General features: G+C 47.9%; 1 protein-coding gene across 1 annotated transcript in view; it reads right to left on the bottom strand.

Annotated features, from left to right (window-relative positions):
• Window positions 1–27,294, bottom strand: part of itga7 (integrin, alpha 7) — a 79,626-nt gene that overhangs the window by 38,258 nt on the left and 14,074 nt on the right. The window contains exons 3-17 of the mRNA XM_052528617.1: window positions 26,675–26,882; window positions 21,106–21,299; window positions 18,071–18,159; window positions 17,762–17,988; window positions 16,347–16,408; window positions 15,111–15,280; window positions 13,002–13,145; window positions 12,805–12,920; window positions 12,255–12,438; window positions 10,989–11,143; window positions 10,644–10,721; window positions 8,382–8,484; window positions 5,440–5,649; window positions 1,717–1,833; window positions 738–851 (exon numbers count right to left, since the gene is read on the bottom strand). Of these exons, the coding sequence (XP_052384577.1) occupies window positions 738–851; window positions 1,717–1,833; window positions 5,440–5,649; window positions 8,382–8,484; window positions 10,644–10,721; window positions 10,989–11,143; window positions 12,255–12,438; window positions 12,805–12,920; window positions 13,002–13,145; window positions 15,111–15,280; window positions 16,347–16,408; window positions 17,762–17,988; window positions 18,071–18,159; window positions 21,106–21,299; window positions 26,675–26,882 (2,171 nt within the window). The remainder of the gene's footprint in view (window positions 1–737; window positions 852–1,716; window positions 1,834–5,439; window positions 5,650–8,381; window positions 8,485–10,643; window positions 10,722–10,988; window positions 11,144–12,254; window positions 12,439–12,804; window positions 12,921–13,001; window positions 13,146–15,110; window positions 15,281–16,346; window positions 16,409–17,761; window positions 17,989–18,070; window positions 18,160–21,105; window positions 21,300–26,674; window positions 26,883–27,294) is intronic.

Below are 27,294 nucleotides of genomic sequence, written 5' to 3'. Positions count from 1 at the left end.
TCTCCCTCTCTCCCCATATCCCCATCTCCCTCTCTCCCCCTCCCCTTATCCCTCTCTCCCCATATCCCCCTCCCTCTCTCCCTCTCTCCCCATATCCCCCTCCCTCTCTCCCCATATCCCCCATCTCCCTCTCTCCCCATATCCCCCTCCCCTCTCTCCCCATATCCCCCCATCTCCCTCTCTCCCCATATCCCCCATCTCCCTCTCCCCCATATCCCCCCCCTCTCTCCCCATATCCCCCTCCCTCTCTCCCCATATCCCCCATCTCCCTCTCTCCCCATATCCCCCTCCTCTCTCCCCATATCCCCCATCTCCCTCTCTCCCCATATCCCCCATCTCCCTCTCTCCCCCATATCCCCCTCCCTCTCTCCCCATATCCCCCATCTCCTCTCTCCCCATATCCCCCTCCCTCTCTCCCCATATCCCCATCTCCCTCTCTCCCCATATCCCCCCTCCCTCTCTCCCCTACTCCCTCTCTCCCCCTATACCCCATCTCCCTCTCTCCCCCCTCCCGCTTATCCCCATCTCCCTCTCTCCCCCTATCCTCCCACCCCCTCCCTATCTCCCCTCTCTCCCCCTATCCCCATCTCCCTCTCTCCCCATATCCCCCTCCCTCTCTCCCCCTATCCCCCTCCCTCTCTCCCCCCTATCCCCCCTCCCTCTCTGCATGTAATGCATTGCATTATGGGAACAGTAGTCTTTATTAACACACTGTGATAAGTGACGTGGTGTTTTACCTCCAGGAAGGTGCTGTTCCACAAACGTCCCTGGATCTTGAGGACAGCAGAGCCGGAGAAGCTGAGGAGAGGACACTGGAAAAGGACGCAACGCGCTGAACCCAGCAGACAGTCCTACAGACAAACGGGGGGGACAAGTGATGAGAATAGCAGGGTCGGTATTCAATCTCTGATTCAGAGGGGTTGGGGGTTAAATGCGGAAGACACAATTCAGTTGCACAACTGACTAGGTATCCCCCTTCCCTGCCCAGTCAAACTAGCAGTAAGGATGCTGTGCATTGTGTGCAGGACTCTTAGGGTTTGAAGCTTATTTCTACTGTGCAGGTCAACTGAATCTGACATTTGGTTTACAACCCCCCTCCTACCTCTGTTTCTCTCCCTTCTCCCATTCCCCCTACCCCCATCTCCCTCTCTCCCCCTATCCCCCCTCCCTCCTATCCCCCTCCCTCTTTCCCCCTCCCTCTCTCCCCCTATCCCCCCTCCCTCCTATCCCCCGCCCTCTCTCCCCCCTCCCTCTCTCCCCTCTTATCCCCTTCTCCCTATCCCACTCTCCCCTCCATCTCCCCTCCCTCCCCCTCCTACCTCTCTCCTCCCTCTCCCTCTCCCTCTCCCCCACCTTCTCCCCCTCTCTCTCCCCCTATCCTCCATCTCCCCTCCCTCACCCTCCTCCCTCCCACCTCCCACCCCTCTCTCTCTCCCCTCCTCTCTCCCCTCCTCTCCCTCCCTCCCTCCCCTCCTCTCTCCCCCTCTCCCTCCCTCTCTCCCCTCCTCTCTCCCTCCCCTCTCCCTCCTCTCTCACCTCTCCCTCCCTCTCTCCTCTCCCTCCCTCTCTCCCCTCCTCTCTCTCTCCTCTCTCCCCTCCTCTCTCCCTCCTCTCTCCCCTCCTCTCTCCCCACTCACCCTCCTCCCTCCCACCTCCCACCCCCTCTCTCTTTCCCCTCCTCTCTCCCCCCTCTCCCTCCCTCCCTCCCTCCCTCACCAGTTTGAGTGACTTCCGTCTCTCTGAGGCAGCCACAGCGGGCGTGGTCCTACCCAGACTGCCCTTGGTCATCACATGCCCCTCGTCGTCCGGGTGGGATCGCACCTTCCTCCTGAACTGTTCACGGGGACAGGAAACAATAACTTGTTTATTATAATCCACAGAGTTGTGTAAATTGAAGACTTGGACAATTTCTTCCGGTGCACTTGTTTGTAGACTGAGGTGAATATAAAAAAATAAAAAAAAATCTATTTTGCTTGTTTTGGATGTTTCCAAGTAAACACAACAAGCAGGTTGACGTTTATTGTCACGAGTCTTGTCCTGGGGGGCAGAACTGAGAGATTTCCCCTTCGATAGGCCAGCTGCAAAGAAAACACTTGCTATGGTTAGACTCTAGCTTGAAATGTACTGATTCAAGTTACCACACTAGAAGTCATGAATGAAGTTACATGTATCAGGAATGCATGTGTTGGGGTCAATGAAGGGTAGATGGGACGAAGAAATATGGAAAAGGACTTGAGAGTAGCAAACTTCAAAATCTGTTTCATATTTCTGAAGAGGGAGGTGAAAGGCACTCTGATATGGCAGACCGTCTGCGGAATGGGGGAGTAGTGAGGAATGTGTCTCCGGATCAAATCAACAGATGCAGAAACGTCTGGGAAAGCGGCCAGAGAGGCCCACCATAACATCTCTCCTACTGCAGTACAATCTCACACACACACACTCCCACGCCCACAAAAGGTTGTAGTAACAGACAGGGCTGTGACTACACCAGTGAGAGGAAACAATTCAATTCCTGCCTAGCAACAGAGACGTATTGGCTGTCTAGATGTGTACGACGTTGACCTATTAGAAGGTTATAAATATATGTTCTTGTGTAATCATGTCTCTGCGGCTGTATGACCCAGTGGTGAATAAACTTCGTTTGAGTTTTTACACCGTTTTTGGACCATTTTGCAACCAAGATTTAACTTCCTGACTGATGTTTATAGATGTTGATTCAATAGATCCACATCATTTCCCCTTCCTCATGATGCCATCTATTTTTTGAAGAGCACCAGTCCCTCCTGCAGTAAAGCACCCCCACAGCAGGATGCTGCCACTCCCATGCTTCACGGTTGGGATGGTGTTCTCCGGCTTGCAAGCCTCCCCCTGTTTCCTACAAACATAACAATGGTCATTATGGCCAAACAGTTCTATTTTTGTTTCATCAGACCAGAGGACATTTCTCCAAAAAGTACGATCTTTGTCCCCATGTGCAGGTGCAAACTGTAGTCTGGCTTTTTTAAGGCGGTTTTTGAGCAGTGTCTTCTTCCTTGCTGAGCGGCCTTTCAGGTTATGTCGATAAAGGACTCGTTTTACTGTGGATTTAGATAATTTTGTACCTGTTTCCTCCAGCATCTTCGCAAGGTCCTTTGCTGTTGTTCTGGGATGGATTTGCACTTTTCGCACCAAAGTACGTTCATCTCTAGGAGACAGAACGCGTCTCCTTCCTGAGCGGTATGACGGCTGCGTGGGCCCATGGTGTTTATACTTGCTTACTATTATTTGTACAGATGAACATGGTACCTTCAGGCGTTTGGAAATTGCTCCCAAGGATGAACCAGACTTGTGGAGGTCTACAATTTTTTTCTGATGTCTTGGCTGATTTCTTGTCATTTTCCCATGATGTCAAGCAAAGAGGCACTGAGTTTGAAGGTAGGCCTTGGAATACATCTACAGGTATACCTCCAATTGACTCAAATGATGTCAATTAGTCTATCAGAAGCTTCTAAAGCCATGACATCATTTTCTGGAATTTTCCAAGCTGTTTAAAGGCACAGTCAACTTAGTGTATGTAAACTTCTGACCCACTGGAATGATGATACAGTGAATTATAAGTGAAATAATCTGTCTGTAAACAATTGTTGGAAAAATGACTTGTGTCATGCACAAAGTAGATGTCCTAACCGACTTGCCAAAACTATAGTTTGTTAACAAGACATTTGTTGAGTGGTTGAAAAACTAGTTTTAATGAGTCTAACCTAAGTATATGTAAAATTCCAAATTCCCTGTAGCTGATTATAAATCCATAATAATCCATGCATTATCACCTAATGTTGTGTTAGATATTTTTATCAATTTAAGTTCTTGTGAACATTACAAGTTTTAAACTTCTATTTGCTACTTATGGCCTAATAAATATGGGCTCCTTCTATAGAAATAGGCCCCGCCTCTTGCCTAATAGTAGAAAGCTAATTATTCTGTTGACGTTCCTATCAGTCCTAGAATATGGTGACATCATCTACATGAATACAGCAGCCACTTAAATACACAATCCATGTCTCAATTGTTTCAAGAATTAAAAATGTTTCTTTAACCTGTCTCCTCCACTTCATCTACACTGAAGTGGATTTAAAAGGTGACATCAATAAGGGATCATAGCTTTCACCTGGATTCACCTGGATTCACCTGGATCCAACTGGATTCAACTGGAGATACCTGGATTCACCTGGATTCACCTGGATTCACCTGGATCCAACTGGATTCAACTGGATTTACCTGGATTCAACTGGATTTACCTGGATTCATCTGGATTTACCTGGATTCACCTAGATTTACCTGGATTTACCTGGATTCACCTGGATTCAACTGGATTCAACTGGATTCATCTGGATTCAACTGGATTTACCTGGATTCACCTGGATTTACCTGGATTTACCTGGATCCAACTGGATCCAACTGGATTCATCTGGATTTACCTGGATTTACCTGGATTTACATGGATTCACCTGGATTTACCTGGATTCACCTAGATTTACCTGGATTCACCTGGATCCAACTGGATTCACCTGGATTCACCTGGATTCACCTGGATTTACCTGGATTCACCTGGATTTACCTGGATTCACCTGGATTTACCTGGATACATCTGGATTCACCTGGATTTACCTGGATTCACCTAGATTTACCTGGATTCACCTGGATCCAACTGGATTCAACTGGAGATACCTGGATTCACCTGGATTCACCTGGATTTACCTGGATTCACCTGGATCCACCTGGATCCAACTGGATTCAACTGGAGATACCTGGATCCAACTGAATTCACCTGGATTTACCTGGATTCACCTGGATTCATCTGGATTCACCTGGATCCACCTGGATTCACCTGGATTCAACTGGATCCACCTGGATTCACCTGGATTCACCTGGATCCAACTGGATTCACCTGGATTCACCTGGATTCACCTGGATTCACCTGGATTTACCTGGATTTACCTGGATTCACCTGGATTCACCTGGATTTACCTGGATTCACCTGGATTTACCTGGATTCACCTGGATTCACCTGGATTTACCTGGATTCACCTGGATTTACCTGGATTCACCTGGATTTACCTGGATTTACCTGGATTTACCTGGATTTACCTGGATTCACCTGGATTCACCTGGATTTACCTGGATTCACCTGGATTTACCTGGATTTACCTGGATTTACCTGGATTTACCTGGATTTACCTGGATTCACCTGGATTCACCTGGATTCACCTGGATTTACCTGGATTCACCTGGATTCACCTGGATTCACCTGCTCAGTCTGTTATTTACTTTCTTGTGTTCTTCTTATTTCTATGTTTTTGTTCTACTTTACTTCATAGTATACTATTTGTACTATTGAAATTGACTAATGCATTGTTGGCAAAGAGAAAGAAAGGTATTTTCCTGTACTAGTACACGTACTGTAGCCTGTGGCTGGTCTTCAGAAGGAGAGCTGTGGGAGAACTTCCGTGGGTTGAGGGAGGTGTGTGGTCTACAGTGGGTTTCTGGATGGCCCTTGAAGTGAAAAGCGGTGGGGTACAGGAGCCACTTCCCATTGGACAGCTCATGAGGCCACATTATGTTGAGGAAGGCAGAGCCTAGAGTCTGCAGGGACGGTCCAGTGTTGGTCACCTAACCAAAAGATGGAGGATTGATTTATTAGTTGAATGAAACACAGTCAATATAAAATGTTTATATTTTTTATTATTTGAAATATGCCTACAATTGAGCCTTTGCTAATCCTCACCGACTTGGTAACTGTTTTGCAACCTCAGACAACATTTTCCCGGGATCCCTCCGTCATTACACACACCTGTCCCCTATTGCCACTGATAAGTGTGCCCTTTGGTTTCCATTGGGCTGTTTATCATTGTTACAATGTCTGTTGGTGCGTGCGAGTACCTGTGCTGTACTCCTGGTGCATCATTTTGCCATTTAAACAGTACAATGCATACTCTGTTTTTGCCATAGCCCTCACTGGCTTTCATGTGATTTATTTGTGAGCTTGTCCAAGGTCTCGGACTCATCCAATAGTGTGAGATGCGGCCCGCAATTCTGGGCGTTCCTGCCTCCCCACCAATCTCCTGATTGTCTATGCGCTTAAAATGTGTCAAATGGGAAATAAAAGCATGATCTGATATTTTTTAACACTGTCTACCGCTGTCCTAACTAAGTTAGATATCGTGTAGCCCCCCACCTCCCACCTCCTACCGGTGTCCTAGCTAAGTTAGATATCGTGTAGCCCCCCACCTCCCACCTCCTACCGGTGTCCTAGCTAAGTTAGATATCGTGTAGCCCCCCACCTCCTACCGGTGTCCTAGCTAAGTTAGATATCGTGTCGCCCCCACCTCCTACCGGTGTCCTAGCTAAGTTAGATATCGTGTCGCCCCCACCTCCTACCGGTGTCCTAGCTAAGTTAGATATCGTGTCGCCCCCACCTCCTACCGCTGTCCTAACTAAGTTAGATATCGTGTAGCCCCCCACCTCCCACCTCCTACCGGTGTCCTAGCTAAGTTAGATATCGTGTAGCCCCCCACCTCCCACCTCCTACCGGTGTCCTAGCTAAGTTAGATATCGTGTAGCCCCCCACCTCCTACCGGTGTCCTAGCTGGTTAGCTACTGTGTCGCCTCCCGCCTGTCTACCGGTGTCCTAGCTGGTTAGCTACTGTGTCGCCTCCCACCTGTCAACCGGTGTCCTAGCTGGTTAGCTACTGTGTCGCCTCCCACCTGTCAACCGGTGTCCTAGCTGGTTAGCTACTGTGTCGCCTCCCACCTGTCAACCGGTGTCCTAGATGGTTAGCTACTGTGTCGCCCCCCACCTCCCGCCTGTCTACTGGTGTCCTAGCTGGTTAGCTACTGTGTCGCCTCCCGCCTGTCTACTGGTGTCCTAGCTGGTTAGCTACTGTGTCGCCCCCCACCTCCCGCCTGTCTACCGGTGTCCTAGCTGGTTAGCTACTGTGTCGCCCCCACCTCCCGCCTGTCTACTGGTGTCCTAGCTGGTTAGCTACTGTGTCGCCCCCCACCTCCCGCCTGTCTACTGGTGTCCTAGCTGGTTAGCTACTGTGTCGCCCCCCACCTCCCGCCTGTCTACCGGTGTCCTAGCTGGTTAGCTACTGTGTCGCCTCCCGCCTGTCTACCGGTGTCCTAGCTGGTTAGCTACTGTGTCGCCTCCCGCCTGTCTACCGGTGTCCTAGCTGGTTAGCTACTGTGTCGCCCCCACCTCCCGCCTGTCTACCGGTGTCCTAGCTGGTTAGCTACTGTGTCGCCCCCACCTCCCGCCTGTCTACCGGTGTCCTAGCTGGTTAGCTACTGTGTCGCCCCCCACCTCCCGCCTGTCTACCGGTGTCATAGCTAGTTAGCTACTGTGTCGCCGGTGTCCTAGCTAGCACACAGTGTCCTTCGCTCCCACCTGCCAAATTCCTGCCCTCGCCGTTGTAAACAGAACTGCAGGAAACCGGTGCCTGACTGCCTCTTTTAGCCTCTTCTTGTTTTTCTGTGGGGTTTATCGGTGGTTGGCATCCAATGTTATGGTGCATCAGCGCCACCTACAATGTATATGGGTCGTTCCACAAAAAAGAGTGCCTTTTGCTTCTCTTTGATATTTTAAGTAGAAATTGTGAAACAATATTACATTTTAAAAGCCTGTTATTGAAGTGCCCTTGGCATTAAAATAGACCACATAGACTATTCAAAAATCTGAATAAATGCTTACTAAAGTGCCATAAAGAGAGTCAACTTCCCACCAAGACAGGTGGGGGAAAAAAGACACCTAAGTATGGTTCCCAATCAGAGACAACGATAGACAGCTGTCCCTGATTGAGAACCACACCCGGCCAAAACATAGAGATAGAAAATCATAGAAACACAACACATAGAAATGCCCACCCCAACTCACACCCTGACCTTACCAAAGTAGAGATCTCCGAGGTCAGGGCGTGACAACACTATTCCTTTTTAAATATTGCTGTTTTCAACAGAAAACATTGAACATCTAATGGTCAAATTATATTGTAAAAGCAGGTGAGATGGTTCTACTCTTTTGTTGGCTATTTTCTGGTGTTTTGTGGTAGACAACTGAGCTGGTTGAGCATAACATGTCAACCATGTTACCCATAGATAGACAGGCTAGAAACTATAGTCATTTTTTATTTTAACATCTTGAAATGGGAAAACATGTTTTTTTTTATTCAGTTGAACGTCCTCTTTACGACATAATGTTAAAACTAGGTCAAATCAAATGTTGTTGTTTTTACCAAATTACACTTCTCAAAAGGCACTGAATTGGTGGAACGGTTCATGTAATATTTTCTGTTGGCTACTTTTAATTGTCAAATAAAAGTAAACGATCAATCAATCAATATCACCGTAAACTCAAACTCCAGAGCGCTGCCCACGTCGTCCAGAGTCTCCATAGCGCTCTCCCCCTTCACAGCACCACTGAAGAACAGCTGGTGTGGCCGGGCCACCCTTAATCAACACAGAAACAGACACAGGGTTAGGGTTATTGGGTTAGGGTTAGTGGACAGAGGGTTAGTGGGTTAGTGGACAGAGGGTTAGTGGGTTAATGGACAGAGGGTTAGTGGGTTAGTGGACAGAGGGTTAGTGGGTTAGTGGACAGAGGGTTAGTGGGTTAGTGGACAGAGGGTTAGTGGGTTAGTGGACAGAGGGTTAGTGGGTTAATGGACAGAGGGTTAGTGGGTTAATGGACAGAGGGTTAGTGGGTTAATGGACAGAGGGTTAGTGGGTTAATGGACAGAGGGTTAGTGGGTTAATGGACAGAGGGGTAGTGGGTTAATGGACAGAGGGGTAGTGGGTTAATGGACAGAGGGGTAGTGGGTTAATGGACAGAGGGGTAGTGGGTTAATGGACAGAGGGGTAGTGGGTTAATGGACAGAGGGGTAGTGGGTTAATGGACAGAGGGGTAGTGGGTTAATGGACAGAGGGGTAGTGGGTTAATGGACAGAGGGGTAGTGGGTTAATGGACAGAGGGTTAGTGGGTTAATGGACAGAGGGGTAGTGGGTTAATGGACAGAGGGGTAGTGGGTTAATGGACAGAGGGGTAGTGGGTTAATGGACAGAGGGTTAGTGGGTTAATGGACAGAGGGGGGTTAGTGGGTTAATGGACAGAGGGTTAGTGGGTTAATGGACAGAGGGTTAGTGGGTTAATGGACAGAGGGTTAGTGGGTTAATGGACAGAGGGTTAGTGGGTTAATGGACAGAGGGTTAGTGGGTTAATGGACAGAGGGTTAGTGGGTTAATGGACAGAGGGTTAGTGGGTTAATGGACAGAGGGTTAGTGAGGGTGGGGTTAATGGACAGAGGGTTAGTGGGTTAATGGACAGAGGGTTAGTGGGTTAATGGACAGAGGGTTAGTGGGTTAGTGGACAGAGGGTTAGTGGGTTAATGGACAGAGGGTTAGTGGGTTAATGGACAGAGGGTTAGTGGGTTAGTGGACAGAGGGTTAGTGGGTTAATGGACAGAGGGGTAGTGGACAGGGGTTAATGGACAGAGGGTTAGTGGGTTAATGGACAGAGGGGTAGTGGGTTAATGGACAGAGGGGTAGTGGGTTAATGGACAGAGGGGTAGTGGGTTAATGGACAGAGGGGTAGTGGGTTAATGGACAGAGGGGTAGTGGGTTAATGGACAGAGGGGTAGTGGGTTAATGGACAGAGGGGTAGTGGGTTAATGGACAGAGGGTTTCCTATCCTTTCTTCCTGGGACATGTATTTTTTACCAGTTTTTTTCTTCTGCTTTCACTTATCCAGTCATGTTGGATTAGTGATGATTTTAAGGAAATTAGAGAGGAAGGGAGAGAGAGAGAGAGAGAGAGAGAGAGAGAGAGAGAGAGAGAGAGAGAGAGAGAGAGAGAGAGAGAGAGAGAGAGAGAGAGAGAGAGACAGAGGAAGGAGAGAGACAGAGAGAGAGAACAGCGAGAGGAGAGAGACATCAGAGGGAGAGAGAGAGACATCAGAGGGAGAGAGAGAGAGAGAACAGAGAAAAGGAGAGAGACATCAGCGAAAAGGAGAGAGACAGAGAGAGAACAGCGAGAGAGAGAGACATCAGAGGGAGAGAGAGAGACATCAGAGAGAGAGAGAGAGACATCAGAGAGAGAGAGAGAGACATCAGAGAGAGAGAGAGAGACATCAGAGAGAGAGAGAGAAAGAGAGAAAGAGAGAGAAAGAACAGCGAAAAGGAGAGAGACATCAGAGAGAGAGAGAGAGAGAGAGAGAGAGAGAGAGAGAGAGAGAGAGAGAGAGAGAGAGAGAGAAAGAACAGCGAAAAGGAGAGAGACATCAGAGAGAGAACAGTGAGAGGAGAGAGACATCAGAGAGAGAGAGAGAGAGAGAGAGAGAGAGAACAGCGAGAGGAGACAGCAGAGAGAGAGAGAGAGGGAGAGAGAGAGAGAGAGAGAGAGAGAGAGAGAGAGAGAGAGAGAGAGAGAGAGAGAGAGAGAACAGCGAGAGGAGAGAGACAGCAGAGAGAGAGAGAGAGGGAGAGAGAGAGAGAGAGAGAGACATAGAGAGGAAAGAGACAGCAAAGAGGGAGAGTGAGAGAGAGGGAGAGAGAGAATGCGCTAGAGAAGCATGCGGACAAATCCTTAGTGATAACCTAGAGTTCAGTACTTACCCGCTGACAGCCAGAGGGAGCTCTATGACGACTTTAGCCACGGCTGTGACTGGGGCCAGGTCTGGCTGCTCACTGATACTGAGGAGGAGGCAACCCCACACACAGTGAGAACACATTACATCACAGACACTAGGAGGAAACTAACACTGAGTTAAATGGACCAACTGCTGCGGAGAGACACAGGAAGACACTTAGGTTTCCTGGACACATATTGAGCTCAGGACGAAGAAGCACTTTCAGATTATCGATTGAGCATTTTTTAAGGCCAGGTCTAGGTTTATTTTGGTCCTGGAGACTGACTCATTCGGAACCTAAACTGTCAGTGGTTGCCCAGCCAAGACTTACGTAGCCAGCAGGAGGTTGACAGTGAGTTCCGTGGTCTCTATGGTGATAGCAGAGGTGCCGAGGATCATGTAGAACTTCAGGATAGAATCTCTCTTCAGGGGGTTTCCCAGCTCACACTCTGCCTGAGAGCCATTCTGATTGGCCTGACACACCACCTACACACAGGAAACAGGAAACACAGTCAGGATCAACAGAGTTCCATTACCTCAGGATGGATGGGTGACAGTTAACTCAGGATGGATGGGTGACAGTTAACTGAGGATGGATGGGAGACAGTTAACTCAGGATGGATGGGAGACAGTTAACTCAGGATGGATGGGAGACAGTTAACTCAGGATGGATGGGAGACAGTTAACTCAGGATGGATGGGAGACAGTTAACTCAGGATGGATGGGTGACAGTTAACTCAGGATGGATGGGTGACAGGAGACAGTTAACTCAGGATGGATGGGAGACAGTTAACTCAGGATGGATGGGAGACAGTTAACTCAGGATGGATGGGAGACAGTTAACTCAGGATGGATGGGAGACAGTTAACTCAGGATGGATGGGAGACAGTTAACTCAGGATGGATGGGAGACAGTTAACTCAGGATGGATGGGAGACCGTTAACTCAGGATGGATGGGAGACCGTTGACTCAGGATGGATGGGAGACAGTTAACTCAGGATGGATGGGAGACAGTAGACAGTTAACTCAGGATGAATGGGTGACAGGAGACAGTTAACTCAGGATGGATGGGAGACAGTTAACTCAGGATGGATGGGAGACAGTTAACTCAGGATGGATGGGAGACAGCAGCCAGTTAACTCAGGATGGATGGGAGACAGGAGACAGTTAACTCAGGATGGATGGGAGACAGTAGACAGTTAACTCAGGATGGATGGGAGACAGTTAACTCAGGATGGATGGGAGACAGCAGCCAGTTAACTCAGGATGGATGGGAGACAGGAGACAGTTAACTCAGGATGGATGGGAGACAGTAGACAGTTAACTCAGGATGGATGGGTGACAGGAGACAGTTACTCAGGATGGATGGGAGACAGTAGACAGTTAACTCCTCTACTGATGTGACCAAAGTTAGTCAGGGTTATTCCAGGCCGGGTCACAGGGTTTGATCCACTCTTGGATCGTAGTGTTGTACTAACTGGCTTATTAAAAGGTACCGTATGTGTGTGTGGGCTCTACTTCTTCAATTTGTCTTCAGCTCAGCACCCCTTAACAAGGAGTTACGTTTTTATAAAAACTACAGAACAATGTGGCGTACCTGTTGTCCCCTGAAGCCAGAGTAGGACAGGGTGTCTGGCAGGGTCACCAGTAGCTGGGCGGCATGGGCATCATCACCGTCCTTCTCAGGGTACAGAGGTTCAGAGGGCATGTTGGTGACAGTCACCTCCAACACCACGGACCTCTGGTCAGACAGAGAGAAAATGGACGCCTCCTCATCATCTCTGGATATGAGAAGAGAATGAGGAAATAGATATGAAGGAGCAGAAGTGTACCACATCTCAGGAAGGAGGAGGATAAACACATTTATAAACCTGGGTGGTTCGAGCCCTGAATGCTGGGTGTGACAAAACACTTATTTTTACTACTCTAATTACCTTGGTAACCAGTTTATAATAGCAATAAGGCTCCTCGGGGGTTTGTGGTATATGGCCAATATACCAAGGCTAAGGCCCCCCCACATTGTTAGACACAATGTGTAGAATTGCAGGAAATAAACTGGGGGGGGGTGTAAGGAGAGATAGCTCAATGCCTCAACTCTGGATATGAGAGAGGGATTAGGGAATATAAAAATGTGTATTCCCACTAACTTTGGCAGAGGGGTGAAGAGGTCAGAGGTTATAGGTCGGGTTCCAAACTGGTAGGTCAACTTCAGGTTGCTCTGACAGATATTATCATCACCACAGCCTTCCCTCAGGAAATTCACCTGCAACATATCAGACAGACTTAAGATAAATAAAGTCACTATAGGACTGATGAAAGTTGATCTTGTTGGTGTGGAACTGACCTCAGAGTGCAGGGTGTTGGAGGTGGCAACACCCAGTACGGGAGGCAGTTGTTCCTCTGGGTTAGTGTCTGAGGACAACATGTGGGGTCTGATAGTGTGGGTGATGGCCAGGGCGATGGGACGCAGCTTGTCACGGATATTCTCCTGCACCGGAAAGAATCATTCAACCATTTTTCAAAGAGATTATATTATATGGAAGTCAATTGGTATCTATCCACAAATTATATCTGGAGTTTATGATTTATAGCAGACCTGGGTTTAAATAATGTTTGTTTTCATTCAGGATTTATTCAACTTTTTCAAAAATAAAGCACCTCTGAAACACTATTTCTTTCCAGGGTTGGAACACTATGCAACATCTAAAGCAACAGAGCTTTGACAACAACAACAACAATAACAACAACAACAACAACGTGTAACGCTGGATGAAGTTACTCTATGATTATCTTTTAGTTACAGTGAGACTACTGTTCTGCAATCAGGCTGATTGTGTTGTAAAACCATCAGGATAAAGAGCAAAATAATGTAAATGGGTTAACAACACCACCAACACAAAACACCAACAACACAACAACAACACCAACAACACAACAACAACAGCACCAACAACAACAACAACAACACATCAACAACACAACAACAACAACAACACAACAACAACAGCACCAACAACAACAACCACAACACATCAACAACACAACAACAACAACAACACATCAACAACATCAACAACACCTACAACAACACCAACAACAACACAACAACAACACAACAACAACAGCACCAACAACAACAACAACAACACATCAACAACACAACAACAACAGCACCAACAACAACAACAACAACACATCAACAACACAACAACAACAACAACACATCAACAACATCAACAACACCTACAACAACACCAACAACACCAACAACAACACAACAACAACACAACAACAACAGCACCAACAACAACAACAACAACACATCAACAACACAACAACAACAACAACACAGCAACAACACCTACAACAACACCAACAACACCAACAACACCTACAACAACACCAACAACATCAACAACACCTACAACACCTACAACAACACCAACAACACCTACAACAACACCAACAACACAACAACAACAGCACCAACAACACAACAACAACAGCACCAACAACAACACCAACAACACAGCAACAACACCTACAACACAGCAACAACAGCACCAACAACACCTACAACAACAACACCTACAACAACACCAACAACAACACCAACAACAACAGCAACAACACAACAACAACACCTACAACACAGCAACAACAGCAACAACAACAACACCAACAACACAGCAACAACAGCAACAACACCTACAACACAGCAACAACAGCAACAACACAACAACAGCACCAACAACACCTACAACAACACCAACAACACCTACAACAACACCAACAACACCTACAACAACACCAACAACACCTACAACAACACCAACAACACCAACAACACCTACAACAACACCAACAACACCTACAACAACACCAACAGCACCAACAACAACACCAACAACACAGCAACAACACCTACAACACCTACAACAACACCAACAACACCTACAACAACACCAACAGCACCAACAACAACACCAACAACACAGCAACAACACCTACAACACAGCAACAACAACAACACCAACAACACAAAAAGCCAACACCATCAACAACACCTACAACAACAGCAACAACACCTACAACAACACCAACAACACAACAACAACACCTACAACACAACAACAACACCAACAACACCAACAACACATCAACAACACCTACAACAACACAGCAACAACAGCACCAACAACACCTACAACAACACCAACAACACCTACAACAACACCAACAACACAACAACAACAGCAACAACACAACAACAACACCTACAACACAACAACACAACAACAACACAACAACAGCACAACAACAGCACCAACAACAACACCTACAACAACACAACAACAACAACACACCAAAAACACAACAACAACACCTACAACAAAACAACAACACAAACACAATAACAACAAACATCAGTTCTCGACTGTCAGCCCTTTACGTGTAGTTGGAAGGTGGCGCTCCGGCAGGCGGGATGGCGTTGACCCTTCAGCTCCACTTCATCAGTGTGTGTGTACTCCGCCTCCTGTGCACTCCGAGCCAAGAAGCTAACACGGTGGGGCAGGCCCAGCTTCCTGCGCTCGGTGTCAGCCTCGAAGAGTAGAACCAGGGCTAGAGGGGAAGGACGGAGGGAGGGGAAATCTCAGCACACCAAGGGAACAGCCCAGCTCATTTAATTAAGGACGGAGGGAGGGGAAATGTCAGAAAACCAAGGGAACAGCCCAGTTCATTTAATTAAGGACGGAGGGAGGGGAAATGTCAGCAAACCAAGGGAACAGCTCAGCTCATTTAATTAAGGACGGAGGGAGGGGAAATGTCAGCACACCAAGGGAACAGCCCAGCTCATTTAATTAAGGACGGAGGGAGGGGAAATGTCAGCACACCAAGGGAACAGCCCAGCTCATTTAATTAAGGACAGAGGGAGGGGAAATGTCAACACACCAAGGGAACAGCCCAGCTCATTTAATTAAGGACGGAGGGAGGGGAAATGTCAGCACACCAAGGGAACAGCCCAGCTCATTTAATTAAGGACGGAGGGAGGGGAAATGTCAGCACACCAAGGGAACAGCCCAGCTCATTTAATTAAGGACGGAGGGAGGGGAAATGTCAACACACCAAGGGAACAGCCCAGCTCATTTAATTAAGGACGGAGGGAGGGGAAATGTCAGCAAACCAAGGGAACAGCCCAGCTCATTTAATTAAGGACAGAGGGAGGGGAAATGTCAGCAAACCAAGGGAACAGCCCAGCTCATTTAATTAAGGACGGAGGGAGGGGAAATGTCAGCACACCAATGGAACAGCCCAGCTCATTTAATTAAGGACGGAGGGAGGGGAAATGTCAGCACACCAAGGGAACAGCTCAGCTCATTTAATTAAGGACGGAGGGAGGGGAAATGTCAGCACACCAAGGGAACAGCTCAGCTCATTTAATTAAGGACGGAGGGAGGGGAAATGTCAGCACACCAAGGGAACAGCCCAGCTCATTTAATTAAGGACGGAGGGAGGGGAAATGTCAGCACACCAAGGGAACAGCCCAGCTCATTTAATTAAGGACGGAGGGAGGGGAAATGTCAACACACCAAGGGAACAGCCCAGTTCATTTGAAGCACAGACTGGAGTAAAAACCATGATTAAACAAAGAAAAATAGAAGTGTTTCTAAACAGAGATGTAACTTACTGATGTTTGGTGAGTATGACTCTGGATATGCAGTATAGGTGAAGCACACTTTGACCTCCACACTAATGACAGAAAACAACAGAGTTGACCGAGGCCTGTGTTTAATTCTCAACAGCAGAAACACATTAGCCTGGTTGCCAGTCTTTTTCTGCTTTCACTAACTCCTTCACGGTTAGCAGAAGGTGAAAAGTAGACTGGCAACCAGGCTATGTGTACACAAAAAAAGGACTGGCAACCAGGCTATATGAACACAAAAAAAGGCTGGCAACCAGGCTATATGTACACAAAAAAAGACTGGCAACCAGGCTATATGTACGCAAAAAAAGGACTGGCAACCAGGCTATATGAATACAAAAAAAGACTGGCAACCAGGCTATATGAACACAAAAAAAAGACTGGCAACCAGGCTATATGAACACAAAAAAAGGACTGCCAACCAGGCTATATGAACGCAAAAAAGGACTGGCAACCAGGCTATATGAACACAAAAAAAGGCTGGCAACCAGGCTATATGTACACAAAAAAAAGACTGGCAACCAGGCTATATGAACACAAAAAAAGACTGGCAACCAGGCTATATGTACACAAAAAAAGGACTGGCAACCAGGCTATATGAACACAAAAAAAGGACTGGCAACCAGGCTATATGAACACAAAAAAAGACTGGCAACCAGGCTATATGAACACAAAAAAAAGGCTGGCAACCAGGCTATATGTACACAAAAAAAGGACTGGCAACCAGGCTATATGAACACAAAAAAAGGACTGCCAACCAGGCTATATGAACACAAAAAAGGACTGGCAACCAGGCTATATGAACACAAAAAAAAGGCTGGCAACCAGGCTATATGTACACAAAAAAGACTGGCAACCAGGCTATATGAACACAAAAAAAAGACTGGCAACCAGGCTATATGAACACAAAAAAAGACTGGCAACCAGGCTATATGTACACAAAAAAAGGACTGGCAACCAGGCTATATGAACACAAAAAAAGTAAAGTGAGTGCAACCTACCTATGTGAATGCAACCTACCTATGTGAGTGCAACCTACCTATGTGAGTGCAACCTACCTATGTGAATGCAACCTACCTATGTGAGTGCAACCTACCTATGTGAATGCAACCTACCTATGTGAATGCAACCTACCTATGTGAGTGCAACCTACCTATGTGAATGCAACCTACCTATGTGAATGCAACCTACCTATGTGAGTGCAACCTACCTATGTGAGTGCAACCTACCTATGTGAGTGCAACCTACCTATGTGAGTGCAACCTACCTATGTGAGTGCAACCTACCTATGTGAATGCAACCTACCTATGTGAGTGCAACCTACCTATGTGAGTGCAACCTACCTATGTGAGTGCAACCTACCTATGTGAATGCAACCTACCTATGTGAATGCAACCTACCACACTCCATCTCTCCCCTTGCAGTTGTGTTGCTCCAAGTCAATATAGTGCTGAGGTTCGATGGATACATCCCGGGTCACGTGAATGACGGGGCGAGACCTGTACAGAACCATCTTATCGCCGAGAGAGCCTACTGCCAGGTCAGGGTACAGGTTCCCATCGATGTCCAGGCCGCCTGAGATGGAGTAGCCAAACCGTTTCACCCCCTCTTTCACCCCTTCCAGGATCTGAGAGGGCAGAGTATAAACTACGTCAATTATCGGGGGGTGGATGGACAATAAAGCTTTTCGTGTGAATTAAAATTCTCACCTGTGCAGGCTTGGGGTCGATGCCCGAGGACGAGCCTCGGTAGATGAACACTTTCCCATCTCCATCGAACGGAGCCCCCACAGCGATGTCTGGACAGATACACAGATTGACATACATTAGATATAGGAGATCAGGCCATAGGGCTCCAGGTACCATAGGGCTCCAGGGATCATAGGGCTCCAGGGACCATAGGGCTCCAGGGACCATAGGGCTCCAGGGACCATAGGGCTCCAGGTACTCCAGGGACCATAGGGCTCCAGGGACCATAGGGCTCCAGGTACCATAGGGCTCCAGGGACCATAGGGCTCCAGGGACCATAGGGCTCCAGGGACCATAGGGCTCCAGGGACCATAGGGCTCCAGGTACCATAGGGCTCCAGGGACCATAGGGCTCCAGGGACCATAGGGCTCCAGGGACCATAGGGCTCCAGGGACCATAGGGCTCCAGGGACCATAGGGCTCCAGGGACCATAGGGCTCCAGGGACCATAGGGCTCCAGGGACCATAGGGCTCCAGGGACCATAGGGCTCCAGGTACCATAGGGCTCCAGGGACCATAGGGCTCCAGGTACCATAGGGCTCCAGGTACCATAGGGCTCCAGGTACCATAGGGCTCCAGGGACAATAGGGCTCCAGGGACCTTAGGGACTCCAGGGACCATAGGGCTCCAGGTACCATAGGGCTGCAGGGATCATAGGGCTCCAGGGACCATAGGGCTCCAGGTACCATAGGGCTCCAGGGACCATAGGGCCATCCAGGGACCATAGGGCTCCAGGGACCATAGGGCTCCATGTACCATAGTGCTCCAGGGACCATAGGGCTCCAGGTACCATAGGGCTCCAGGTACCATAGGGCTCCAGGGACCATAGGGCTCCAGGTACCATAGGGCTCCAGGGACCATAGGGCTCCAGGGACCATAGGGCTCCAGGGACCATAGGGCTCCAGGGACCATAGGGCTCCAGGTACCATAGGGCTCCAGGGACCATAGGGCTCCAGGGACCATAGGGCTCCAGGGACCATAGGGCTCCAGGTACCATAGGGCTCCAGGGACCATAGGGCTCCAGGGACCATAGGGCTCCAGGGACCATAGGGCTCCAGGTACCATAGTGCTCCAGGGACCATAGGGCTCCAGGGACCATAGGGCTCCAGGTACCATAGGGCTCCAGGGACCATAGGGCTCCAGGGACCATAGGGCTCCAGGTACCATAGGGCTCCAGGGACCATAGGGCTCCAGGGACCATAGGGCTCCAGGGACCATAGGGCTCCAGGTACCATAGGGCTCCAGGGACCATAGGGCTCCAGGTACCATAGGGCTCCAGGAACCATAGGGCTCCAGGGACCATAGGGCTCCAGGGACCATAGGGCACAAGGGACCATAGGGCTCCAGGTACCATAGGGCTCCAGGGACCATAGGGCTCCAGGGACCATAGGGCTCCAGGTACCATAGGGCTCCAGGGACCATAGGGCTCCAGGGACCATAGGGCTCCAGGGACCATAGGGCTCCAGGGACCATAGAGCTCCAGGGACCATAGAGCTCCAGGGACCATAGGGCTCCAGGTACCATAGGGCTCCAGGGACCATAGGGCTCCAGGGACCATAGGGCTCCAGGGACCATAGGGCTCCAGGTACCATAGGGCTCCAGGGACCATAGGGCTCCAGGTACCATAGGGCTCCAGGTACCATAGGGCTCCAGGGACCATAGGGCTCCAGGGACCATAGGGCTCCAGGGACCATAGGGCTCCAGGTACCATAGGGCTCCAGGGACCATAGGGCTCCAGGTACCATAGGGCTCCAGGGACCATAGGGCTCCAGGGACCATAGGGCTCCAGGTACCATAGGGCTCCAGGGACCATAGGGCTCCAGGGACCATAGGGCTCCAGGGACCATAGGGCTCCAGGGACCATAGGGCTCCAGGGACCATAGGGCTCCAGGGACCATAGGGCTCTTATTGGTGTTGTTTGTCTGTCATCTTTGTAATGACTTGGTGCTGCCTATCTTGGCCAGGACGCTCTTGAAAAAGAGATTTTAAATCTCAATGAGCCCTTCCTTGTTAAATAAAGGTTTAATAAATAATACATAAATAAAATAGGGCACTACATAGGGAATAGGGTGCCTTTTGAGACACAGAAAATACAGAAGCAGTCAAAGATTGGACACACCTACTGATTCAAGGGTTTTTCTTAATTAAAAAAATATATGTTCTATATTGTAGAATAATAATGAAGACATCGAAACTATGAAATAACACATATGGAATCATGTAGTAACCATGAAAAGTGTTAAACCAATCAAAATATATTTTATATTTGAGATTCTTCAAAGTAGCCACCCTTTACCACGATGACAGCTTTACACACATTATTCCATAATGTAGAAAATTGTACAAAATTAAGAAACACCCCTTGAATGACTAGGTGGGTCAACCTTTTGACTGGTGCTGTATTTTTAAAAACAGTTACTCAGTCCCCTCTGTCCACTCAGTCCCCTCTGTCCACTCAGTCCCCTCTGTCCACTCAGTCCCCTCTGTCCACTCAGTCCCCTCTGTCCACTCAGTCCCCTCTGTCCACTCAGTCCCCTCTGTCCACTCTGTCCACTCAGTCCCCTCTGTCCACTCAGTCCCCTCTGTCCACTCAGTCCCCTCTGTCCACTCAGTCCACTCAGTCCCCTCTGTCCACTCAGTCCCCTCTGTCCACTCAGTCCCCTCTGTCCACTCAGTCCCCTCTGTCCACTCTGTCCACTCAGTCCCCTCTGTCCACTCAGTCCCCTCTGTCCACTCAGTCCCCTCTGTCCACTCTGTCCCCTCTGTCCCCTCTGTCCACTCAGTCCCCTCTGTCCACTCAGTCCCCTCTGTCCACTCAGTCCCCTCTGTCCACTCAGTCCCCTCTGTCCACTCAGTCTCCTCTGTCCACTCAGTCCCCTCTGTCCACTCAGTCTCCTCTGTCCACTCAGTCCCCTCTGTCCACTCAGTCCCGTCATGCAGTCAATTGTAAATGAATGCACGTTAAATAAAGTTTAATTTGAACGAGTCAATCCTCACCATCATATCCGTCCCGGTCCAGGTCTCCCACATTGTTGACGGTCAGTCCAAACATGGAGTCATGAGTTCCGTTGAGCCTGATTGGCTGAGCGTACTCCCAGTTACCGAATCGGTTGAGGAAGATGTACACAGCACCTCCGATCTCTGTCTTCCTGTCAAAATAGTTGGGAGCTCCCACTATCAGGTCTGTCCAGCTGAGAGAGAGGACAGGGAGTTTGAAGTTTCACAAATTATTTTCAATTCAATCACTTTCTTAACAGCATTCCTTTCCATTTTAACAAAACTTTCCAAACATGTTAGGTCAGAAAGTTACTTTTTAGACCTGAATGCTAAAACATTTAGTCATTTTGCAAACCCCAGCATACCATGAGACATGTGTTCATCACTGGAAAAGATAAAAAGTTGAGTTTGATATCATTTAAAAGCTTACAAACTATTGTATTATTTCTTAAAATAAGAAATTATGTTATTTTTAAACCTTTAACATAAATTACCTAAAACAATGTCTAAAACTCCTATATTTTCATATTCGCAGATGCTGTTTCTTGCAACCTATTTCACATCATCTAATGTTTTTTGTTTTGTGGTAACACCCTCGGTTGAGAGTGACACAACTGTAACGGCGTTCTTCGTTTGTAGAAAGAGAGTCGGACCGAAATGCAGCGTGGTGGTTACTCATGACTTTAATAGAAAAAGTGACACATGAAATAACGATACAAAATACAAAACAACAAACGGAACGAAACCTAATTACAGCCTATCTGGTGAAACTACACAGAGACAGGAACAATCACCCACGAACTACAAAGCGAAACCAGGCTACCTAAATACGGTTCCCAATCAGAGACAACGAGAATCACCTGACTCTGATTGAGAACCGCCTCAGGCAACCAAGCCTATACAACACCCCTAATCAGCCGCGATCCCAAATACTACAAACCCCAATACGAAAATACAATATAACATAAACCCATGTCACACCCTGGCCTGACCAAATAATATAACAAAAACACAAAATACAATGACCAAGGCGTGACAACAACATGTTCTTGAAAACAAGGTGGGGTGTCATTTCAATCGTAGATATAGAATGGATAGAATGGACCTATGGTCAGAACACTGCAATTTACCTGGTACACCATTTAAATGTAAAGTGAATTGAAATAACATTTTGTGAAACATCACAGCACAGTTGAAAAAAATATATGTCTAATAGAAAAATTTAAACTGGATGGTGTTCTGGATGGTGTTTAAACTGGATGGTGTTTAAACCTGATGGTGTTTAAACTGTATGGTGTTTAAACTGGATGGTGTTTAAACTAGATGGTGTTTAAACTGGAAGGTGTTTAAACTGGATGGTGTTAAGGATGGTGTTCAAACTGGATGGTGTTTAAAATGGATGGTGTTCTGGATGGTGTTTAAACTGGATGGTGTTTAAACTGGATGGTGTTTAAACTAGATGGTGTTTAAACCTGATGGTGTTTAAACTGTATGGTGTTTAAACTGGATGGTGTTTAAACTAGATGGTGTTTAAACTGGAAGGTGTTTAAACTGGATGGTGTTAAGGATGGTGTTCAAACTGGATGGTGTTTAAAATGGATGGTGTTCTGGATGGTGTTTAAACTGGATGGTGTTTAAACCTGATGGTGTTTAAACTGGATGGTGTTTAAAATGGATGGTGATCTGGATGGTGTTTAAACTGGATGGTGTTAAGGATGGTGTTTAAACTGGATGGTGTTCAGACATAGATGGGAAGAGTTGAGGTTGAGGGAAGCTGAAGGCCGGGACTAAATATATTTTAAAAAACGACAAGATAACTAATGTAAAATATACTGTGTCCGTAAAATGTATATAGCATGTATGAGCTGGAAGTAAGCGCCTAAGTGTTGTTGTCCATTAGTTTACTCCAATTAGGGGGACGGGTGGTAGGGTTAGATGAGGGGTGGTAGGGTTAGGTGAGGGGTGGTAGGGTTAGGGAAGGGGTGGTAGGGTTAGGTGAGGGGTGGTAGAGTTAGGGAAGGGGTGGTAGGGTTAGATGAGGGGTGGTAGGGTTAGATGAGGGGTGGTAGGGTTAGGTGAGGGGTGGTAGGGTTAGGGAAGGGGTGGTAGGGTTAGGGAAGGGGTGGTAGGGTTAGGGGTGTTTAGGGGTGGTAGGGTTAGGGGGTTTAAACTGGGTAGGGTTAGATGAGGGGTGGTAGGGTTAGGGAAGGGGTGGTAGGGTTAGATGAGGGGTGGTAGGGTTAGATGAGGGGTGGTAGGGTTAGGTGAGGGGATGGTGTTTAAACCTGATGGTGTTTGTGGTAGGTGTTTAAACTGGATGGTGTTTAAACTGGATGGTTAGGGAAGGGGTGGTAGGGTTAGGGTATAAGGGGTGGTAGGGTTAGGGGAGGGGTGGTAGGGTTAGGGGGTGGTAGGGTTAGATGAGGGGTGGTAGGGTTAGGTGAGGGGTGAGGGGTAGGGTTAGGTGAGGGGTGGTAGGGTTAGGGAAGGGGTGGTAGGGTTAGGGGAGGGTTAGGAGGTGGTAGGGTTAGGGGGTGGTAAGGTTAGGGAGGGGAGGGGTGGTAGGGTTAGGGGAAAGAACAACACTGATTCGATCAGTGTGTGTGACCAGTGGGTACTCTCATTCAAGTAAAAAATGTCTGATTTGTGGATGCACAAATCACTGCTTTTAACCAGGGCAAGGTGACCGGAAACATGACCGAATACAAACAGTGTAGCTATTCCCTCCGCAAGGCAATCAAACAAGCTAAGCGTCAGTATAGAGACAAAATAGATTCGCAATTCAACGGCTCAGACACAAGAGGTGTGTGGCAGGGTCTACAGTCAATCACGGATTACAAAAAGAAAACCAGCCCCAACGCAGACCAGGATGTCTTGCTCCCAGACAGACTAAACAACGTCTTTGCTCGCTTTGAAGACAATACAGTGCCACTGACACGGCCCGCTACCAAAACATGCGGACTCTCCTTCACTGCAGGCGACGTGAGTACAACATTTAAACATGGTAACCCTCGCAAGGCTGCAGGCTCAGACGACATCCCCAGCCGCGTCCTCAGAACATGTGCAGACCAGCTGGCTGGTGTGTTTACGGACATATTCATTCAATCCTCATCCCAGTCTGCTGTTCCCACATGCTTCAAGAGGGCCACCATTGTTCAAATCCAATTTATTTATATAGCCCTTCGTACATCAGCTGATATCTCAAAGTGCTGTACAGAAACCCAGCCTAAAACCCCAAACAGCAAGCAATGCAGGTGTAGAAGCACGGTGGCTAGGAAAAACTCCCTAGAAAGGCCAAAACCTAGGAAGAAACCTAGAGAGGAACCAGGCTATGTGGGGTGGCCAGTCCTCTTCTGGCTGTGCCGGGTGGAGATTATAACAGAACATGGCCAAGATGTTCAAATGTTCATAAATGACCAGCATGGTCGAATAATAATAAGGCAGAACAGTTGAAACTGGAGCAGCAGCACAGTCAGGTGGACTGGGGACAGCAAGGACAGTTCCTGTTCCCAAGAAAGCTAAGGTAACTGAGCTAAAGGACTACCGCCCCGTAGCACTCAATTCCGTCATCATGAAGTGCTTTGAGAGACGAGTCAAGGACCATATCACCTCCAACCTACCTGACACCCTAGACCCACTCCAATTTGCTTACCACCCCAATAGGTCCACAGACGATGCGATCTCAACCACACTGCACACTGCCCTAACCCATCTGGACAAGAGGAATACCTATGTGAGAATGCTGTTCATCGACTACAGCTCGGCATTTAACACCATAGTACCCTCCAAACTCGTCATTAAGCTCGAGACCCTGGGTCTTGACCCCGCCCTGTGCAACTGGGTACTGGACTTCCTGACGGGTCGCCCCCAAGGTGATGAGGGTAGGCAACAACATCTCCTCCCCGCTGATCCTCAACACGGGGGCCCCACAAGGGTGCATTCTGAGCCCTCTCCTGTACTCCCTGTTCACCCACGACTGCGTGGCCACGCACGCCTCCAACTCAATCATCAAGTTTGCGGACGACACAACAGTGGTAGGCTTGATTACCAACAACGACGAGACGGCCTACAGGGAGGAGGTGAGGGCCCTCGGAGTGTGGTGTCAGGAAAATAACCTCACACTCAATGTCAACAAAACTAAGGAGATGATCGTGGACTTCAGGAAACAGCAGAGGGAGCACCTCCCTATCCACATCGACAGGACAGTAGTGGAGAGGGTAGAACGTTTTAAGTTCCTTGGCGTACACATCAAGGACAAACTGAATTGGTCCACCCACACAGACAGCGTGGTGAAGAAGGCGCAGCAGCGCCTCTTCAACCTCAGGAGCCTGAAGAAATTTGGCTTGTCACCAAAAGCACTCACAAACTTTTACAGATGCACAATCAAGAGCACCCTGTCTGGCTGTATCACCGCCTGGTACGGCAACTGCTCCGCCCACAACAGTAAGGCTCTCCAGAGGGTAGTGAGGTCTGCACAACGCATCACCGGGGGAAAACTATCTGCCCTCCAGGACACCTACACCACCCGATGTTACAGGAAGGCCATAAAGATCATCAAGGACAACAACCACCCAAGCCACTGACTGTTCAGCCCGCTATCATCCAGAAGGCGAGGTCAGTACAGGTGCATCAAAGCGGGGACCGAGAGACTGAAAAACAGCTTCTATCTCAAGGCCATCAGACTGTTCAACAGCTTCTGTCTCAAGGCCATCAGACTGTTAAACAGCCACCACTAGCATTAAGTGGCTGCTGCCATACATGTAAAAAATGTATCACTAGCCACTTTAAACAATGCCTCTTAATGCCTCTGTTTACATACCCTACATTACTCATCTCATCTCTTATGTATATGTATGTACTGTACTCTATATCATCTACTGTATCTTTATGTAATACATGTATCACTAGCCACTTTAAACTATGCCACTTTGTTTACATACCCTACATTACTCATCTCATCTCTTATGTATATGTATATACTGTACTCTATATCATCTACTGCATCTTTATGTAATACATGTATCACTAGCCACTTTAAACTATGCCACTTTGTTTACATACCCTACATTACTCATCTCATATGTATATACTGTACTCGATACCATCTACTGCATCTTGCCTATGCCGCTCTGTACCATCACTCATTCATATATCTTTATGTACATATTCTTTATCCCTTTACACTTGTGTGTATAAGACAGTAGTTTTGGAATTGTTTCGGTTAGATTACTCGTTGGTTATTACTGCATTGTTGGAACTAGAAGCACAAACATTTCGCTACACTCGCATTAACATCTGCTAACCATGTGTATGTGACAAATAACATTTGATTAGATTTGACCATTTGGTACATTTATCAGCCAAAACATGACACCCACCCTGTATTTAAGATGGCCGCCACACCACAAAAGCCTTAGATAATATAAAATAGGGTCTAAGCTACAATAAATGTGAAATAGGGTCTAAGCTACTGTTGTGCCATGGTTACTATGGCTACAGACTAACTGTGTATGCATTCCTGTACACTGCCATCAATAGTAGTGGTAGTAGCAGTCGATGTGTCTCTCACCCATCACTGTTGAGATCAGCCGTGGCCACAGAGTACCCGAAGGAAGAACCCAGCTCCTCTCCCCACAGGATGTGCTGTGGCACCAGGCGGTACACGTTGTCTTTACGCAGTAGCACCACCGCTCCCGTGTGATTGGCTCGCGGAGCCCCTGCCACGAAGGTCAGCTCCCCATGGCTCATTATGTCGTTAGCAGAGTCCACCGAGAAACCTGCAGCAAGGCATCATGGGATAACAGTTATTAGAAGTAGAGTGTGTGTGTGTGTGTGTGTGTGTGTGTGTGTGTGTGTGTGTGTGTGTGTGTGTGTGTGTGTGTGTGTGTGTGTGTGTGTGTGTGTGTGTGTGTGTGTGTGTGTGTGTGTGTGTGTACTGTATACTGTATATCGACCATAGTCTCTCTCTAAGCTCATCTCCTTTAGTGTTCTCTCATCCTTGTTGTAATAAAATGTAGCCTAAGTGGCTATTGATTTAATGGAAAACACATGATGAGTGTAATGTCCCTGAGTTTGTCGTAAAGGGAGGGACGAGTTGCCCTCCTCCCTGTCAGAGAGAGCAGTATGTGTGTGTGTGTGTGTGTGTGTGTGTGTGTCTGTCTGTCTGTCTGTCTGTCTGTCTGTCTGTCT

The sequence above is a fragment of the Oncorhynchus keta genome, chromosome 10, assembly GCF_023373465.1.
Source record: "Oncorhynchus keta strain PuntledgeMale-10-30-2019 chromosome 10, Oket_V2, whole genome shotgun sequence".
Classification (NCBI taxonomy): Eukaryota; Metazoa; Chordata; class Actinopteri; order Salmoniformes; family Salmonidae; genus Oncorhynchus; species Oncorhynchus keta.
Note: the sequence above shows the minus strand (reverse complement) of the source record. Positions and strands in the feature narration are given on the sequence as shown.